The sequence below is a fragment of the Primulina tabacum genome, chromosome 11 (genome assembly GCF_025594145.1).
Source record: "Primulina tabacum isolate GXHZ01 chromosome 11, ASM2559414v2, whole genome shotgun sequence".
Taxonomy (NCBI): domain Eukaryota; kingdom Viridiplantae; phylum Streptophyta; class Magnoliopsida; order Lamiales; family Gesneriaceae; genus Primulina; species Primulina tabacum.
Window position 1 is genome coordinate 32776141 of NC_134560.1, and position 19551 is coordinate 32795691.

Consider the following 19551-nt stretch of genomic DNA (forward strand, 5'->3'; position numbering starts at 1 on the left):
CGGTTCAAGATTTCTAATGATAGCTAGAAAACCGTTGGCAAACTTATCAGCAAAATGTAGTGTGAAAAGTAAGTGTTCACAAGAAGTAAAGACGCGAAATTTTTATGGATGTTCGGAGATAAAAACTCCTATGTCACTCCTTCTTACTCTTCAGGAAGGATTCCACTAAAAGACTTTGGCTTTACAAAACTCTTTACAACAGTCCACTCCAATCAGAACTTATCACACTGCCTGTGTTGGAACTCTTACTGATCACTTTACAATTCTAGATTTTAAAGCACTTAGTTCACCAGACACCACAACTTAATCAAATAACCAAAAGGTTTCTGATGTAAATAAAACAATTTGTTTTTTTTGTAGCACGAAGATGCTCCCTGAATGATCAGATATCTTTCTTTTCAGTGCGTGCTAATTGAGCGATGAAGTGTGTAATCTTTGAGTGTGCTTTGAATCTTTAAGGTATGCAAGCTTATGATGATTTCACTGCTGTGAGTTGGATAATGTATCACGTTGTCTATATCTCTCTTGCATACTTCCTTCTCTGTTAATATAGACGATTATCTCAAAGGTCGGAATAAGTAACGTTAACCTGTAACAGAGGGAAGCTGTGTCACTATCAGCTACAGCCGCATTAAATGTTCTTCAGAGAAGCATTCAATGTTCTCTTTGCTGGCATGACCTTGAATCCCGTTCTTTGAAGAGTTGCTTTAGAGTTACCGTTTATGGCAACTATTTTTATCCTCATACCTTTGTAACATATAAATGATCTTTCTTTGCTGGGGTTAGTTATAAATGCAGATCATTCTCGAGACTGATGTAAAAAGTAACTGACTTTGAAGCGGTGCAAACCATTAAATATCTTGAACCGGTCAGAGAATGTCTTTCATTAAGTGAGCAATAAGTATCTCTCTTAATGACATCTTTGAATCGGCCGGTTTGAGAAGTCCTTCAAAGTTCGAGCTTCTTTTATTTCAAACGGTTGAATTATAAGCGATCTATAATTTAAGCGGTCAGGTTTCTTTACTTTTAACCAGTTCCGAAATTAGCTGTCCTTTGTTTAAGTAGTTAGACTCTTTTTGCTATAGCCGGTTTAGAAGCTGTTCGGATGCTGAGCTAGGCGGTAGAGAGTATTCTCAAGTACAACTTCATCAATTTATGTACTCATTTTTGCAAAAGTCTAAACCGATTCAAGAAAATTCCCACGATTAGATGAAGATAGAAATTCATCGTTACCTCTAAGTGCACAACCTTGAAGTCCTAGCCACCGAACAGATACAATTGAGGTGCTCAAATGCAGAAGATTTTTTATGCATCACTTTATCAATATGTTGTGAGTGCCTCATCAAATTTTCAGCTCTTCTCTCACACATAGTATGAGGCGAAGAAGCTGCAAAACCAATATGAGCAAGAAAAGCACATGTTTTTTCCTTGATTCACCCTTTTCCAATTGTCAAATCCTTCACTGACCAGAACAGAGATATTAGATGAATTAACATCATTCAGAAAAAGAAAAGAATAGAAACAATATTTGTTGAAGGCGAATACTCAAACCAATAAAATTTCTGAAACCATTTTTCCTGAAAATGATGATTCTGACTTCCAAATTTTGTACCTGGATACTCCAATATATCTAGCTGATAAGGTCTCATATTTAGCTATGAACGTCTTATCTCATCTAGTACATTTACATGATATTCACATATCTTTTTTTTCTCGGATCTCGTTCAATACAAGTAGATGATGAATGATGATCGTCTCTAGGAGAGGAAATTGAAGGAATTTGGATATTGGTAAATGGAAGACTTTCACTGGATTAATGTTGCATTGTAAGGACTGTTGGATTTGGCCTTGGATCGGAATAATTTCCAGCCAAAACAGACAAAAAATCGAGAAAGCTGGAGGCACGATTTTCTAGCTAAAAAACCGACTTTGTTCTCCGATCAATGGCGTAGGTTGGTCGCTCTGGCATGGGTTTTAGGCCGGTAAATTTAATTGCTGGAATCTGGTTCGATACGGTGGCAAATTTCAACAATTTTGAAGGGTTACAAGTGCAATTTTGAAATTAAATTTCATCTTAATTTTAATTAAGAAAATTATGTCAAAATTTATGATTAAAAAAATCACGAGTATAAATTTCAATAATTTTGCCGGATGAAATCTCAAAAATATAAGGAGACAAAATCACTTTTATATCAACGGTTAGAAATATTAGCATAATGATGAACTAAATTTGATCTACCTTCGCGCAAACATAACACGTAAAGATCATTATATTGAATTATAAATATGAACGAAATCTAACATCTAGCGATTGATGTTGAATTTGAAACTGTAACTGACGAGATTTCATTAACACCGAAAACATAGATCTTCTAAGCGATCATGAAATTTATGAGATGGTGTATTATGAGAAAGCTACATAGATTTTAGGAACTTGTATGCCACTATTTATAGCTGTACTCTAACCATCATAGAAAAACTCGAGATTTGACAGATCTTGATTATGTCTCTCCGAGATATGATAAATCAAATTTCAACATATTTATAATCTTAATCAATATAATATTCTTGATTTATATTCTTTTAAGAATGAGACGTCTATCACAATTATCTTAATGAAATATGTTAACAATAATTAAATTATTTTAAATAATTTAATGAATTAATCTAACAAGACAATCTAATGAACAATAACATCTAAGAAATTTATCAGCTGAAGCGTTTCCCTTGTCTGTTAGTTTTGGTTTACGTTATACATTTAATGTTGAGGCCTCATATTTAGCTATGAACGTCTTATCTCATCTAGTACATTTACATGATATCACATATCTTTTTTTTTCTCGGGTCTCGTTCAATACAAGTAGATGATGAATGATCATCGTCTCTAGGAGAGGAAATTGAAGGAATTTGGATATTAGTAAATGGAAGACTTTCACTGGATTAATGTTGCATTGTAAGGACTGTTGGATTTGGCCTTGGATCGGAATAATTTCCAGCCAAAACAGACAAAAAATCGAGAAAGCTGCAGGCACGATTTTCTAGCTAAAAAACCGACTTTGTTCTCCGGCCAATGGCATAGGTTAGGTGGCAAATTTCAACAATTTTGAAGGGTTACAAGTGCAATTTTGAAATTAAATTTCATCTTAATTTTAATTAAGAAAATTATGTCAAAATTTATATTAAAAAAATCACGAGTATAAATTTCAATAATTTTGCCGGATGAAATCTCAAAAATATAAGGAGACAAAATCACTTTTATATCAACGGTTAGAAATATTAGCATAATGAAGAACTAAATTTGATCTACCTTCGCGCAAACATAACACGTAAAGATCAATATAGTGAATTATAAATATGAACGAAATCTAACATCTAGCGATTGATGTTGAATTTGAAACTGTAACTGACGAGATTTCATGAACACCGAAAACATAGATCTTCTAAGCGTTCATGAAATTTATGAGATGGTGTATTATGAGAAAGCTACATAGATTTTAGGAACTTGTATGCCACTATTTATAGATGTACTCTAACCATCATAGAAAAACTCGAGATTTGACAGATCTTGATTATGTCTCTCCGTGATATGATAAATCAAATTTCAACATATTTATAATCTTAATCAATATAATATTCTTGATTTATATTCGTTTAAGAATGAGACGTCTACCACAATTATCTTAATGAAATATGTTAACAATAATTAAATTATTTTAAATAATTTAATGAATTAATCTAACAAGACAATCTAATGAACAATAACATCTAAGAAATTTATCAGAACATGAAATGTATAACGTAAACCAAAACTAACAGACAAGGGAAACGCTTCAGCTGATGAATTTCGGACAACGGTGGAGGGGAAAACATTTGCAAGAACTTAGGACCAATCAATTCATGAGCGAAACAATGGCGAGACAATTGCTTGTCATGTTAGTCAACTTATCAGAATAGTCCATTAACGGGGATTCGATCCCAAGCCCATCAAATGAGTCCTCGCAATCTCCGACGAATGTCATCACAGCGCTGAGCATGCTGTTCATGGTGCCTATATCGCCCTGAGATAAAGCAGTGGCAGTCTCCTCGAAGTTAGACAGGGCGGTGTCGTAGCTGTCCTTACAGTCGTTGAGAATGGATTTCATCTCAGGCGGGGTTCCGGGTTTTTCAGCTAACTTCTTCGCTAATGACAGGACAAATTGTGTGAAAGTGGAGCTGGCTTTAATGGCGACTTCAAGAACAGACTTTACATCAATGTTTTCGCCTTTGAGCAAGGGAGCAACTGTGGCAATGCAAAGGGCAGGGTGATCTGTGGATTCACAGATTTTCTCGACGTCTGGATCAACTTTTACTGACGAAAACAATTTTGAGATATCGAATGGAGAAGGGCCGTCGGATTCTGATGGTTTAACTGACGAAAGCACTGTTGAGATATCGAATGAAGAGGGGCCGTTGGATTCAGATGGCCCGTCGGCGTCTGGAAACATGGAATATGATGGAGAGTCAGAGATAGAAGGAGGGAATGAAACATAGTTCGGAGAATCTGTAGCAGGTGATGGTGATATTGATGGAGCAGAAGCTTGCCCGGTGAACGGAGATGGGAGGGACGCTGATTCAGGAGAAGATGAAGACACAGATGCAGGTCCAGGGGATGGAGACGGGACAGATGCTGATTCGGGCGATGATGAAGGCACGAATGCAGGTCCAGCCAAAGGGACAGGTGCTGATTCTTCCGAGGATTGATCAGGCTGCAGGCTTGGCGAAACCGTGGGCGAAAACTGAGGCCGTGCCGAGCTGCATGAAACAACAAGGTAGAAAGAGATGAAAAGAAGCATGAATTTGTTTTGGGGTTCCATTTTTATGCAATATTGGAGAAACATACAAGAAAATAACATAGGGATTTGGTGGGAAAATGGGAAGTATATTTGGGATGGGATTGGTTAGGTATAGTTGAAAGTTGTGAATGAAAATAGGATGGCCGTTCAAAAGTGAGAAAGCTTCCTTATTTTAGGAACTGTGCTTTGTGGTTGTTTTTGTCAAGTCAGGAATTTTCTTGTAAAGGGAGTCGTTCATTTGTATTTGAAACAATGGCCAATATGCTTTCTTAATTCAATGAGATAATTGGTGTTGGATTTTGTCATATATATTATCATCATTCGATTCTTGATCGTGGATCAAAGTTTTTTGCATGGTGAATTTTCTTATTTTGTCGAATTGCATGGGCATTCGTGGAACAACGGGTGCATATGGTTATAATGCAACAATGAAATTGAAGAGAGTAGTCAGTCACCTTACCAATTTATCTTTATCTTGTCAACTTGGAATAAAACAAACAAATATCAATTCCTAATCTTTATCAAAAAATAAATATAGAGTGATAGCTAAAAGAAAAAATATTGATAACAAATTAAGTAGAATTTTTAGAAAAAAAACTTTAAAATTTCAAAATCAATCATTACTCCTATATATATCCGTATTCCATGAGAAGAAAATTTTTAATTTAATCATTACTAAAAATAAACTTACAAATATATATAAAATGATTACGAAAAAATTATATAAATACCAACAAGCTACATGTGCACTATAAAAGGAGATTTAATGAGAAAACTAAAAGGACACATGAAATAGTACTTTATATTTGATTTATATTTTCTATTTATTATATATATTTTCTATTATTAAATATTTCATCAAATAATTATTTAAATATTTGATATCTGTGAGGTGATTTTTATTAATATAAGATTTATTTCAATAAATGTTTACTTGTAATTATCAACAAATATAAATGCATGAGTAACTGTTTAGGACCTTAAGTAATTAATAATGTAAAATAAGTATTATATTAACTAAACGGTTAAAAAGAGTCGATAACACATGCAGCATATTTTTATATTATATTGGGAATTGGAAATTGGATCTAAATAACATGTGCTAGATAAATATGGAAATATATTTTTTATATAATAAAAAATTTAAAATTAACAACAGAGAGCAAGATAAGATGAAGCAATTATCTTTAGTTGGTTATCACATGCAAAGAAAATGATGGATTGTTATCTATTGGATGTATTTAGTTTTGGATTTTTTTGTTTCATATTTCGGAGTCGTCCATAATATATAAGATATTTCAATGTATAAGATCATAAGCAATTGTTTAGGACCTTAGGAAATTTATTTGGCAAAAACTTGTGTGAGACGGTCTCACTGGTCGTATTTTGTGAGACGGATCTCTTATTTGGGTCATCCATGAAAAAGTATTACTTTTTTTATGCTAAGGGTATTACTTTTTATTGTGAATATCGGTATGGTTGACCCGTCTCACAGATAAAAATTCGTGAGACAATCTCACAAGAGACCTACTCAATTTATTGTGTACAATAAATATTAGTGACTATCAAAAGAAATAATTAGAACTCGAATATAACACAAATACATATTCATAAACCTTCAAGCTCAATGTAAATTCGATAATTTTAAATACAAATCAAACAATATTTAATTTAGATCGATGCTCATTTGCGCTTTGCGCTTAAGCGCGTTTTTTTTTTACAAAAATGAATAAAAGATATTGGATTGTTCCATACATGAAGGGAAAAAAACTTGAGGCCTAATTATAAAATTGAGGTATTCCATCAATGGCCGGGACAAAAAACTGAGACAAGATACATACACCAGAGTAGAAAATTCTATTCCAGCTCATTCAGATTTCCAAAGACTTTTTTCCAATTTGTTACAGCTTAGGAAAACATAGGTATACAATGTCATTAACCGCAGCTAAGCGCTTCAAAATCTAACGAAGATGCTAGGAAAATGTAGTGTAGTTTTATGTTACTAATAGACTCTTGTAAAACTAATGAGATATATTCAATCCAGAGATTTAATTATTTACGATGAGTTTTATGTGAGTGTGAGCAATGTGAGAAGAGAACACAAATGCTAAAACCTAGTCTAAGCACATTAATTAAATGACACCGTCGACTGGATTTTTCTTTAACACGATCAAGGCCGGTCCTAGACTTTGAAGGGCACGGTGTGAAAATAAAATTGGCCTTTTGTATTCATATAAAAAAATAATAATAAATTCGATGATATAAAGATAATTTTAAAAAAAATATTAAATTCAGTTATGTATCCCCAAATAAAAATCAGACATAGTGATGATAAAAATAACAATACAAACAAGAAAACATCATATTTTTTAGCTTTAAATAACTCTAAACGAAGCAACTAATTTTTCTAAATTTTCAAACTTTGTATTTTAAATAAAAGTTCGTATTTTAAATTTTCAATATTAATATACATCTTTAACTCATACTCCCATAGCAAAGTCCAAATATCAATTATGCTATACTAAAATTCAAAAATCTCTAATTCAATAAGCTGGAATTTTTAAAAATAATCCAATGAATTCCAAAATCAGAATAGTACAGTTCTAATGTATTTAAACATTCAAATATCAATCATAAAACACCAAAAAATATTTATCCTAATTTTTTCATATTAATATAAAAATATAAAATAGGTCAATTATCCCCCTACAATATATATAAAAGAATTGAAGCATATGTACAAAAAACAATTTGGATAGATTGAATTAAAACTTACAAAAAGAAATCTAAAATATATCAAAATTTGATATTAAAAGTAAATTTTTTGTTATATTATATAATATTTCTTCTAATAATTAACTTCATAATTTTGACGCTCAAAAACTTTCTTGACTCCTCACTGACATTTTGTTGTTGAGTGTGTGCAGATCGCCTGATATGAGTTTATCCTACCAGATCAAAAGTACTCACAGGCCAAGTTAGGACACCCGGGCTCATCCCACCTGGTCAAGCCATGGCCGATCAGATTACTCAGGCTCATCCCACCAAGACAAAAAAAGAAATAACAAATATGAATGACCATCGCATATCACTTCAGCTAACTACACACCTCTACTTGAACGGGAGTTTTGGTTTTGAGACTCAAACCATCAAAAAGTTCCGCTCACTTTGCCGAACAATTTTCTAATACACCAAGCGGATGGTATTGCTGCATTTGATGGACTGGAGCTGTCACATAAACAAACTTCATCATTCGAAGATCACATAATATCTCACAGATATTTAACACAATCTCAAGCAGTTGGTGTGCGAGGTTCAGTGCCAAATCAAAGCGAGAGAGTGCTGGCGTACAACAACAAAACCACATAGCGTCGAAACTTTTGACGCACGACAGTTGCGGCCGCTTTGCGGCGGATCTTCCTTCCTCGGGCTCATGCGATTTTTAGGATTTCTCATTTCGATTAATGTGATTTTCAATTATTATCATCTTTGCAAAATTGTCATTGTAAAATAGCCGTTTGGAACATCTAGAAAATGATTTAAATATTGTAAAATATTTTTATTTAATATGAAAAAAATTTAAGATGATTGAGTGGACTGTGAGACCCATAAATAATGAGTTTTAATGTTAAAAGAAATGTGGCTGAAAGAGATATGTTGTTATAATAAGTATGTGGCAGTGGACCCCACGATTTTTGATGAGTTGGTGGGTGTTATGCGGATGTCCTAACAAGATACAAAAGATTGTATTAAATATTAGGTACCATGATGTCTGCCTCGCAACGTAAGATCATGAAACTCATTAGGAAGTGTATCGTATATTCTAAATAAGTTTATAGTCGAATCAGCCGTAAAAAATAAGGATAAAGGTCGCTTGAGCTTGAGACTAGCATATGTGTTGTAAACGTCATATTTCATTAGCAAGGGCATTGATATGTACATTCACACAGATGGGTGGTCATATGATAATGGACTGAACAATCCTCCCTCGGACTGTTCAAGTGGTTCTCACTTATCGAGTGGAATAGTCCGTGGTTATTGTTATACACAATTAGTCCTTTGACCCGGGACAATGTAGGGGCTGTACTTACTAGCATGCACTTTGATCCGTTTACTGACTCCATTGAGGATCATCAGGTGGCGAGATTGGGTGTAGTTACGAAATACATAGAAGTAAGTGCATTGTAGTCGGGGATTCCTCGTTTGCCTACGGGTAAAGATATCTTATATGATCTGATGAGTTAATAGTGCAAGGAGTCACTAGTCAGAGCAATAAATGTGCTTTAGGGAAATGTGTTTTCCTAGTTGTACATATCATGCCACTGCTAGTACTTAAAGATAAATCACATTGTTATTGAATTCTATGCAACTCTCGATATACCAATGGTTGCAAATTCGATCGAGATTTATGTGATGAAGGGACCATACTGTACGCTAACCATGACTTAAGGTTCTTGTAGGCACTATCAGCGATACCTAGGGGATCATGGGGCGATGCTGCTAGACGCTCTTACCATGATCCGATAGGTGCAATCAAAATGAGTTCTGACATTCATGATCAAGGAGCTGATGGAAATAATGAGGCTAATTAGGGTAAGCCTGAATAAAAATAAATGTTATTCTGAATCACATGAGGATGTGAACCCACGGCTAGCTGTATCCCTGAACTATTGTGGGTCACACAACTATCAGATTTTGTGTTTCCGTTGAGAAAGTCAAAATTAAAGGAGTTGAATTTGACGATTGTAGTTTGATGGAGATCAAACAAAATACTTATAGAAGAGTTTATAAGATGATTCCATAAGATGGAACAAATGGACGTTAACTTAATTGCTAATTGAGGAAGAATTGTAACGTCCCAAAAAATTTGAAGGTCCACGTAAATCACACGCATGCAAGTTATCAATTTATTGTGTATTTTAATTAAATTATTTTAATACATTAAATGCATGGTTTTAACATGAATATATATATGTTTAATTTAATGATTATTTAAAGTTTCACGCATTAGAGTTTTAAGTTGCATTTCGCGCCCGATCGAGGAACGGAGACCGGGGATATTCAGAAAATAATTTTTATGGAATGATTAATTTTAATTAATTAATATGGAGTGTTTTAAGCATGATTTTTGAAAATAGGCATTGGTTGGGTATTTTTACCCGTCGGGTTATATTTTTATGCGGTACGCAAATTTTAACAATTCGAAAGACTTTTTGAGGGCTCGGGCAATATTTTCAAAAACGTACCAAAACGAATTATTTTTCGGGAGTGTGTTTGAGCTTGCTGGGGTTGTTTTATTGTTAAATGGGCTCAAAATATTTTAATCCTTTTAAAATGTGATTAGAGGCCCATTAAGGTGTCATTATCCTAACCTAAACCTATTTTAATTAACCCTAATCACCCCCTAACCACCAGCAGCCGACACCCCCATTTGCAGCAGCTTCCCTCGTCACTTTCAAGGAGAATTGTAGCAGCAACCATCGGCCACCCCTTTTTCCTTCAAGAAAATATCATTCCCGCTTCTCCGGTGCCTCCCCGACGCGCATTCCTTCAAGCTTTCTAGCATATAATCATCAAGGCACACATGTATCTTTGTTTTCTCTTCATTCACGCAAAAATTATTGCTGATATATATATGAATGCATGAGGATTTATTTCGGCTAGTTGAAGCTTTGGTTTTATGCAAGAATTGACATGAATGTGCATTCTTTTTTGTTAAAAACTCACATGTTCTTGTATATGTGCGAGGGGTTATCATTTTTGTGTTTCTAAGGATTGTACACGATGGTGGAAGGGTGTCAATAGGCTGGAGTCGATGGTTAGATTTTGTCACAAAACCCGTCACCCTCGGTTATTTTGAATTCTGGACTTATAAGTTGATTTTCTGGAAATGTGTTCAACATATGATTTGTAGAACTCTGTGTTATCTTCAATTCGATAGTAAATTCGTAATTTTCTGATAAGAAACGAGGGAGATATGATTTTTATCGTAAAGCTACGCAAGCTGTGAAATTTTCGTGTCACAAAACCCGTCACCCTCGGTTATTTTAAATTCTGTGACTTATACGTTGGTTTTCTCAAAATGTTTTCAACATATGATTTGTAGCACTCTGTGTTATCTTCGATTCGATAACAAATTCGTAATTTTCTGATAAGAAACGTGGGAGATATGATTTTTACCGTAAAGCTGTGCAAGTTGTGAAATTTCTGTGTCACAAAACCCGTCACCCTCGGTTATTTTGAATTCTACGACTTATAGGTTGGTTTTATGGAAATGTGTTAAACATATGATTTGTAGCACTCTGTGTTATCTTCGATTCGATAGCAAATTCGTAATTTTCTGATATGAAACGAGGGAGATATGATTTTTATCGTAAAGCTATGCAAGCTGTGAAAATTTGTGTGCATACGCTGGAGATTTCCAGCAACCTTTGGGCTTGTTTCGTGGGTCATAAGTGTTTTGGAATGGGTTTTTTATAGGCTGGTCATGTAGGTTTAAGTCACGGTTTAAGTTGAGAAAAATTTGGTTAAGTTTCGGGTTGATTCGGGCTAAAACCGGGACCCCGGTCCAAGTTTTAAAACGAATCGTTTAAGTTTTGTAGCGGGCTCGAGCTTACGTCTAAGAAATACTTTTAATTATGTTTTGGAATGTTTTAAGGAGTTTGGAAGCTTCGGGTCGAAATTTTGAGATCCATGGGTAAAATGGTCATTTTGGGTTTCCGGGGCAAAATGGTTATTTTGCACCCGAGTCGAGATTTTATTCCTGGCAGTGACCTAAGCACAAATTTATCATGTTTTTAATGTTTATGCATCATGTATATGATTTTTATGTAATTACAGAAAAATACGGTACATGCTTGGTTTTAAGGAAAACTTACGTATATGCATGTTTTTATTAAGTGATGAATATGATGACACGTTTTGAAGGATGAGATTTGGTTGTGAATAATACGATTATATGAGATATTATGAGTTGAGGCCAAGGCTCAGTGGACGGGGAATGCTGTCGTTGATGTCCCCGCCGCCGGGTACTACGGTTATACGTAGATGGATCCATCGAATAGAGCTGATACGATAGAACTGATAGGAAAGTCACAACTAATGAACTGAATTCAATTAAAATAATATGTATACGTATATGTTGATATGTTGAGACATGTTTGACACGTTATGATTTTATACGACACGTTTTACGTTATGCTTTTAAAGTTCATGAAAGGTATGTTGATTACATTATTTTTCACTGTTGTGTGCCATGTATATGTACTTGTTATTTATCAGTACAGGTGTGTTGAGTCTTTAGACTCACTAGGCATGTGTGATGCAGGTGAGCATTTGGTCGAGGAAACTGGAGGTGCCGAACTCTGAGTAGGCATGGCTGAATGTGCGCGCACGACTCAAGGACCACACTTTTCCGCACATCATGTTTTATGAGCTTTGAGTAGACATGAACATTTTTATACGTTTGTGATATGACATTGACTTTCAGGATTTTACTCGTTTTAATTTCGTTCATGCATGGCTAAGGGCCGAGTTGGCACATTTTTGAACTACTGTATTTTAATTGTCGATGGCTTACGATTATTTTTAAATGTCATATTTTGCAGTAGGGTTGCATGCGTGCAAACTATTTAAATGTTTATTTTCGAAAATGTGAGCTTTACAAAAAAAAATTTAAAATTTTAGCAGCATTTTAAATTAGTAGACGTCACAAGGATAGTGGAACTGCCTATTTTGATGAAGTAGTTCACAAAAATTGGTAGCTGCCAAATATGGTAAGTGAAAATTTTGATCTTCGAAATTTTCAATTTTCATTATATGAGCAAGACTTGTACTCTCGGTATATCGACGCTGTCTGATCGTCGATATAATGAGTTCACAATTATTTATTTAGTGAATTTTTAATTTACTAATTAAATATAGTTCTGGTAGTAGTGACTACTAACATGTACAAAATTCTCATAAAATATTCTAAAAGGGTCTAGAATGAATTAACTAATAAGTTAATTAAGAAAATTAAATAAAAGTTATTTAATTTTAATGACCATGCATATATGATAACCACCTTTTTTTTATAACGTGGGAACTGGTAGGTCATGCATATTTGGTGCAAAATGATTGCCAAAAATTAGAGCAAGTATGGAATATGAGATTTCAAAATGGCTACATGGTTATAAACGCACGATGGAATTGAATGTACTTAGTTAATTAAATTCATTAGAGTAACTACACCAATTTATCTTTATCTTTAATTATAGAATATCTACTTGGGATAAAACAAAGGTTGTGTATTTTAATATTCATCTTCAATCCGAATTCGTCTTTGAAAAATATTATTTTTTATCGTAGACATGGTACGAGTCGTGCTCACATGTGGAACACATGATTCTTTACCAGTATATGATATTTATGTATTGAAAATTGCACGTGAATAACTTGTAGCAAAGAGTTATGTGAGATTAAGCCAATTAAAAATAATTTAGATAATAAAATAGTTGAAAGGAATTATATTTTGCAAATGTGTAGATCAAGCCGAGGATGAAGTTTAGCAATTCAACATAAATGCTAGAGAAAAACGATAGAATCTGTCAATCTGAGCTACCCGAATCTGATCAAAAGCTGAACACACCAAAGCTAGAGTTAAAATTCACTTGACTATGATGATCTTCGGATTCCACCGAGATCATATCCTTCCCTTCGATACCTAATAATCTTGCATACATTGCATTGGGTCGTTGGCCTTCTTCAGCTCGGCCGCAACCAGTGGTCCATCTGGGTTATTTCGTAGTTGAAGACAATACTCGAGATTCCGAAGCACCGATCCCATTGATGGCCGATCAAGGCCGTGATCGGATAAGCATTTAGCTGCTGTTTCGGCGAAGTGTTTCAAGCATTCCAGATTGATCTCCCCTCTGATATGTTGATCCACAATTTGCTCTAGAGTACCTCTCTTGTGATTTGAAAGTGCCCAATCTGCTAAACTAACTTGTTCTTTCGGAAGGTTTGGGTTAAGGGCTGGCCTTCCACACAACACTTCAAAAAGTACGACCCCGAAAGAGTACACATCTGATTTATCTGTCAGCTGCTGTCTCCGGAAGTACTCCGGATCCAAGTACCCGAAACTTCCTTTCACTATCGTGCTTATGTGCGTCTGATGGAGGGTAGGACCGGTTTTCGAGAGCCCGAAATCCGAAACCTTTGCAACCCATTTCTCGTCTAGAAGAATGTTTGTGCTCTTTACGTCCCGATGAATGATCGTGTACCTTGCACCCGTATGAAGGTAGTGGATCCCTCTTGCAGCACCAATGCATATATCCAATCTTTGTCTCCAAGTTAAGGGGGGATTTTCGCCATTGTAAAGATGTTCGCGCAGCGTCCCGTTACCCATATAGTCGTAGACTAGTATCATCTCGTCGTTTTCTTCACAAGCACCGATCAACGAGACCAAATGCCGGTGCCTTAGTTTAGAGAGCAACTCGATTTCATTCAAGAATTCATGGACACCTTGTTCGGAAGAGGGGTTCGCTCGCTTGATGGCAACTTTCTTCGTATTCCCATTGATGAATCCCCTGTAGACCTTCCCAAATCCTCCAAAACCAATTACACTAGACTCGCTAAAATTATCGGTTGCAAGTCGTAGATCTGCTAAGGTGAAGTGCCTGCAGTGGACGCCGCCAAGATTTGAGATTCTGCTGCTTCGACTGCTCTTACTCGTGGTTCGTGTCCCAGACGAATGTGAGCTTCCGTGGATTGGAAACCAGCCACCGATTCTAGATGATGCGTCATCTGTCCTACTTTTTGCCTGCTTCACAAAAACAAGACCGCCAACAAGGCCAAATACAACCAGTGAACCTAGAACAGAACCTATGATTGTGCCATGATTGCTCATCTTCGGTGTAGCAACAGAAGTTCCGTGTTTTAACTCGGCCTCGGTTTTAACCAGTTGTGGCACCGGATTCGGGCCCGCTAGATTTCCCTTCATATCGTTGAACTTAAAGATTTCGAGTCCGTTGAGGACAGAATCATAGTATTCAGGTTTCACTCCTATATTAGGTTGCAAAGATACCAACATTTGATCGTCACCAGTTCTACCATTGACATATACAGCAAAATCTTTGTATACCGGCACTCCTCTACCTTTAGCCCAAGCAATCACATCCACCACTTCCTCAGCCATTCGACTGTTAATAAATACACTAAACACCCTTTGATTCACCTTTTCAAAGTAAAACTCACAAAAATGTAGCCTCACAAGGTACGTGAAATTAACATCTATTCGAAAAACCCATGTGAGGTTATAGTTTTGGTTGATACTCGAATTAGGCCCCATGCTTCGTGCTGTTCTGTAGACGTTATATGGCGCAATGTACTTCAATTCGTCGTAAGGGTACTTGATACTTACATTGTTATCAGCCTCAGAAGTCACCCCAAAGGCGGCACCAAATATATAAGGAGAATCATCATACCAAGTCCGGTTTAAACCCGAGTCCTTACTTGCTGGAATGTACTGCCCACCAACGTTTAACCGATACATTGTCTGAAACGTGTGGTGTTCTGTCTCCATATTTTTATCTGAAAATCCAATCATCGACACGGGGTGGAAGATTTCCGGAATCGAAATGACCTCAACGCCATTGACAAAAGCAAAAGAGCCATTATATGTAGGAGATGGTGTGAAAGTGAGATCAAGAGCATTAGAATCAAGCCTTCTTAAAGCAAATTCTCTCACGATATAAGCCTGTGTGAGAGCTTGAGCTGTTATGGAAGCACTAAAATTGCTGAGCAGAGTGAAGCCACCTGCAGTAACCGAGAAAAACGAATTCGAGGGATCAAGATTCTTGTACCAAGATGGATAAAAGTGAAGCCTGATCCAGTGACGAAGCATGGGAGAAACTGGGAACCTATAAGTGGTTTTGGAATAAAAAATCCTTGCTGTCATGTAAGGAACTGTGGATGGCAATGAATGATCTTGGGATCGAGCCACGGCCGACGACGACGAAGATTCGTCCAGAGAAGCAAGAAATTTGTTGTCTTGGATCCATTTTCTGCCATTGGCGTCTGTGGCATCAGTTATGGCTCCACAAGCCAAGACAAATGAATCAGTATATGCAGATGAAGCATTGGTAGCCTTGTTTTGTGAATGAACTTGGCATAAGGCACAAGAAACTATTACGATGATCGAGAAAAAATTGCGGATTTTACGGTTCATCGCGTAATCGAGAATTATATATCTGTCAAGAAAACACTCAAATGAAGAAGAAAACAGAAAGACGTTAAGAGAATGATCCATTTTTCATGACTAAAAGTAACCGAAGATTAATTCAACTCGGGCATTAATTGCAATAACTCGAATGAACCATTTCTGAAAATATAGTAGCATTTGTATTTTGTCACAGAAATAAAGTAAATATATTCAAAACATCATAAATCACTTGATCTCTCCTCAAATGGATTAAACCAATTTAATCAGTGTTTTCAAATGAAAATTCAAAAGAAAAATATGTCTCACAAAATTGATTTGCGATATCGTCTCACAAGAGTTTTTGTATAAAATATAATAGTAATGAGGACGGAAATTAACCTAGGAAACACGGAAGACAAAATTCTGAGGCATCGTTCCTTGGGGCTTTCTCCTTCAGTTGTTGGTTCCGACAAATATACTATGTAGTTCCGTGGTTTATAATTATGGGCCGGTGATGGAGAAGGAGCTTCTGATTTTGCACTCAAAAATGCCATTTGCAACCAAACAAAACCACACCACCTTTCATATTCATAATTTTGTATTTTTTTATTACTTTCTTGTTTCACCTTACGCTGTTTCTCTAAGTATTTGTTCACTGAGATTTAATGATGTTTTTTTGTTGCATTAAATAAAAAGGGGTGTTTGGAATTTATGTTGCCTTAATGTTGGGTTTTTCTTTATTGCCACTTTATTGGGTAATTAAATTGTTAATGCTTGTTGAGTTAACAGAGACGTTCCGTAAGAATTGAATGAGGGAAATGAAATTAATGAACCGGAATTCGGTTGAGATATATCAAGGGATTTAAACTTGGTGGTGAGTTAAATATCACTCAATTTTTTTCTCAATTGAGTTTCTCTCTTGAACTTGGGATGCTTAGAAAGCTAGGATGGAATGTGTAACAAATGAAATAATGAGCTTTATGTACAGCAAACTTTTCAAATGCGAAAACCAGATGTAAATTCAAATTTTTCTTGCCACCATTTGGATGACGTTCGCATTGGACGATAATGTTAACATAGGCATAATTTTTTTGCCCACAATTTTGGTCAAAAAACACATGTCCAAATCTTAACATAGGTTACCCATAGAAATTAAGTAAATTTACCTCGGCAAGATTTCCAACTTATGCCAATGACACTAAATATAAGAAATATGTTGATCCAAGTAGTCGATAACTCAACTTTCATAGCTCCTCTATTCATCAAAATTTCAATGGAAATCGAACTAACAAACAACAAAGATACAAATGGGCTTGGTTCAAACAAACATCGGACGAAGAACTTGCAACCCAAGAACAAAATACTATGTCCCAGTCCATTAGCCATCTCCTTTCACTTATTTGTTCATATTGTTATTTTATCGAACATTTAACTTAGGTAATTCAAACTCGATGTTCCTTGGTTATTGTTCCTTTATTTTCAACCAATAAATGTAATATTACACCTAAAACAGTTCCAAACTATACAATATTCGTAACATATATTCCACCCCATAATTTCAATTTAATTTATAGATAGATCAAACACAACAATACCTCAAAACAACACTATTTTAATTATTTCCATTCACAACAGCATGTTTCGTATCAATTTGCAACCTAGCAGTAATAATAATAATAATTGAAAAAATTTATGTTTCCTTAAACAAATATGAATCCACAAAGAAAACAGAGCAAATCAAATACAAGTTTGAAACAAAAACTAGACAAAACTTGTTCAAGTAATATACCAGGAAACATTTGAACATGAAATTGACTCGAAAATGTTTCCCCATCGTTACAATTACACTCATGCTTTGCTAACAACAGATAAAACCATCACCGAAAACCCATAACAAAGCGCCAAGAAATGTAAAACTAAAGAACGAGAAGAAAAAAAGAAGAAGCAAACCACGTAAAAAAAAAAAACCACACGTACATGAAGCCGGAAATCGCCGTAGACCTTCGACCACGACCCATGCCTCCAAAACAAAACAAAAACGAAAGCAGACGAGAACTGCTTCCCGAATATGTATAATTTATAACTTATTAAAACCACTCCAAGAGTTGACTTTTTTTTCATTTTTCGTAACTGATTCAAACTAAAGATGCTTTGTATTTATGATGCACTAAGTGCAAGTTAAATTTGTTCTATTACAAAAAAACGGATGGAAAAGCGACGGTTTAACAATCGTTATAACACCGACGATTTTACATAAAACCGTCGCCTCACAAATGCAGCTGACGGTTTTTAGTTTTTAAAAACCGTCGCTATTATAGCGACAGTTTAACAAAAACTGTCGCTAATATTGCGACCATTAGAACAAACCCGTCGCCAACTTGGCGACGGGTTTGTTGACTTTCGCCTTATAGCGACGGTTTTATATAAACCGTCGCTATATTACCGACAGTTTTTCAATTAATCATCGTCGACTAAAGTATACGACGGTTTAACAATAACCGTCGCTAATTTAGCGACTGTTAAACAAAAAATGTCGCTATTATTACGACTGTTAGAACAAACCCGTCGCCATTTTGTGCGACGGGTATTTTGACCATCGCCTTATAGCGACAGTTTTTGTTTAACAAAGCGACGGTTTTTTATAAAACAGTCGTCTACTAAATTAAGCGACAGTTTAGCTAATTTGCGACTATAAGTGACGGTTTATTTATACTCGTCGCCAATAGCGACGGTTACGATCAAACCGTCGCCGATTAGATCGACGACGGTTATGATCAAACTGTCGCGATCTCATCGGCGACGGTTTGATCGACAACCGTCGTCAATATCGACGGTTTGTCAAAAACCGTCGCTATGTGTGTATATATACCGAGGTTCGCGAACAAATTTTTCAGCGATTTTCGCCTTTCTTCTTTGCTAATAGTGGTCCGTACTGGAAGTTCTATCAATTTTTTTCGATTTTTTTACTTTGTACTAACATTTTCGTATTTCTACGACATTTGTTCAAACACTTGTATTATAATTTGTAGATTAGTAATATGATTACAATCTTCAAATTTTGTCGTTAATTTTTTTTTTCAATTTCACTGACAAAATATAATTTACCAAATATAATTTTATATCACTGCGTATTTAAATAATTTTTTTTAAAAAAAAGAAAGCGACGGTTGTTTTAAAAATACCGTCGCTAACATAAGCGACGGTTGTAAGCGACGGTTTAACTAAACGGTCGCTAATATAAGCGATGGTTTAACTAAACCATCGCTTATATTAGCGACGGTGTTGTTGAAAAAGCCGGTCTTTTTCAACAAAACCTTCGCTAATGTGTAACGGTTATTGAGAAACCGTCGTTGAGAGAAGGCGACGCGACTTCCCGTTACGGACCACTAAACCATCGCTACAACCGTCGCCTTACCCCTCTAGCGACGGTTTTTACCGTCGCTATCTTTTTTTTTTTTTTTGTAGTGTCATAGAATGTAGATATAACTGAGAATACTTACAAACAGATGCATGTGCATTGTATTTTTCTGATCAGTC

At 35.4% G+C, this 19551-nt stretch overlaps 2 protein-coding genes across 3 annotated transcripts; both read right to left on the reverse strand.

Annotated features, from left to right (window-relative positions):
• Positions 1-3815: 3815 nt before the first annotated feature.
• LOC142518752 (uncharacterized) lies at positions 3816-4936 on the reverse strand. Its single transcript, XM_075621565.1, has one exon. The coding sequence runs from the start codon at positions 4890-4892 to the stop codon at positions 3891-3893; it is 1002 nt and encodes a 333-aa protein (XP_075477680.1). The 5' UTR covers positions 4893-4936; the 3' UTR covers positions 3816-3890.
• An 8423-nt stretch (positions 4937-13359) lies between these two features.
• On the reverse strand, positions 13360-18037 carry LOC142519545 (receptor-like protein kinase ANXUR1). Of its 2 annotated transcripts, none has more exons than XM_075622594.1 (2): positions 17992-18037; positions 13360-16063 (listed from the first exon to the last, which is right to left on the reverse strand). In XM_075622594.1, exons 1-2 carry the CDS (start codon positions 18030-18032, stop codon positions 13537-13539), a joined length of 2568 nt encoding a protein of 855 aa, XP_075478709.1. In that variant the 5' UTR covers positions 18033-18037; the 3' UTR covers positions 13360-13536. The 2 variants fall into 2 exon arrangements, with proteins under 2 accessions (XP_075478709.1, XP_075478708.1); XM_075622593.1 differs by lacking the exon at positions 17992-18037 and adding an exon at positions 16414-16828.
• Positions 18038-19551: the final 1514 nt, after the last annotated feature.

What these genes read in the sequence shown, in the direction of transcription:
- LOC142518752 (XM_075621565.1), bottom strand. Translation starts at nt 4,892, where the DNA reads ATGTTATTTTCTTGTATGTTTCTCCAATATTGCATAAAAATGGAACCC.
- LOC142519545 (XM_075622593.1), bottom strand. Translation starts at nt 16,568, where the DNA reads ATGGCATTTTTGAGTGCAAAATCAGAAGCTCCTTCTCCATCACCGGCC. An exon ending in TTGTCTTCCGTGTTTCCTAG is followed by an intron (nt 16,064 to 16,413) that starts GTTAATTTCCGT and finishes TTTTCTTGACAG; the next exon opens with ATATATAATTCTCGATTACG.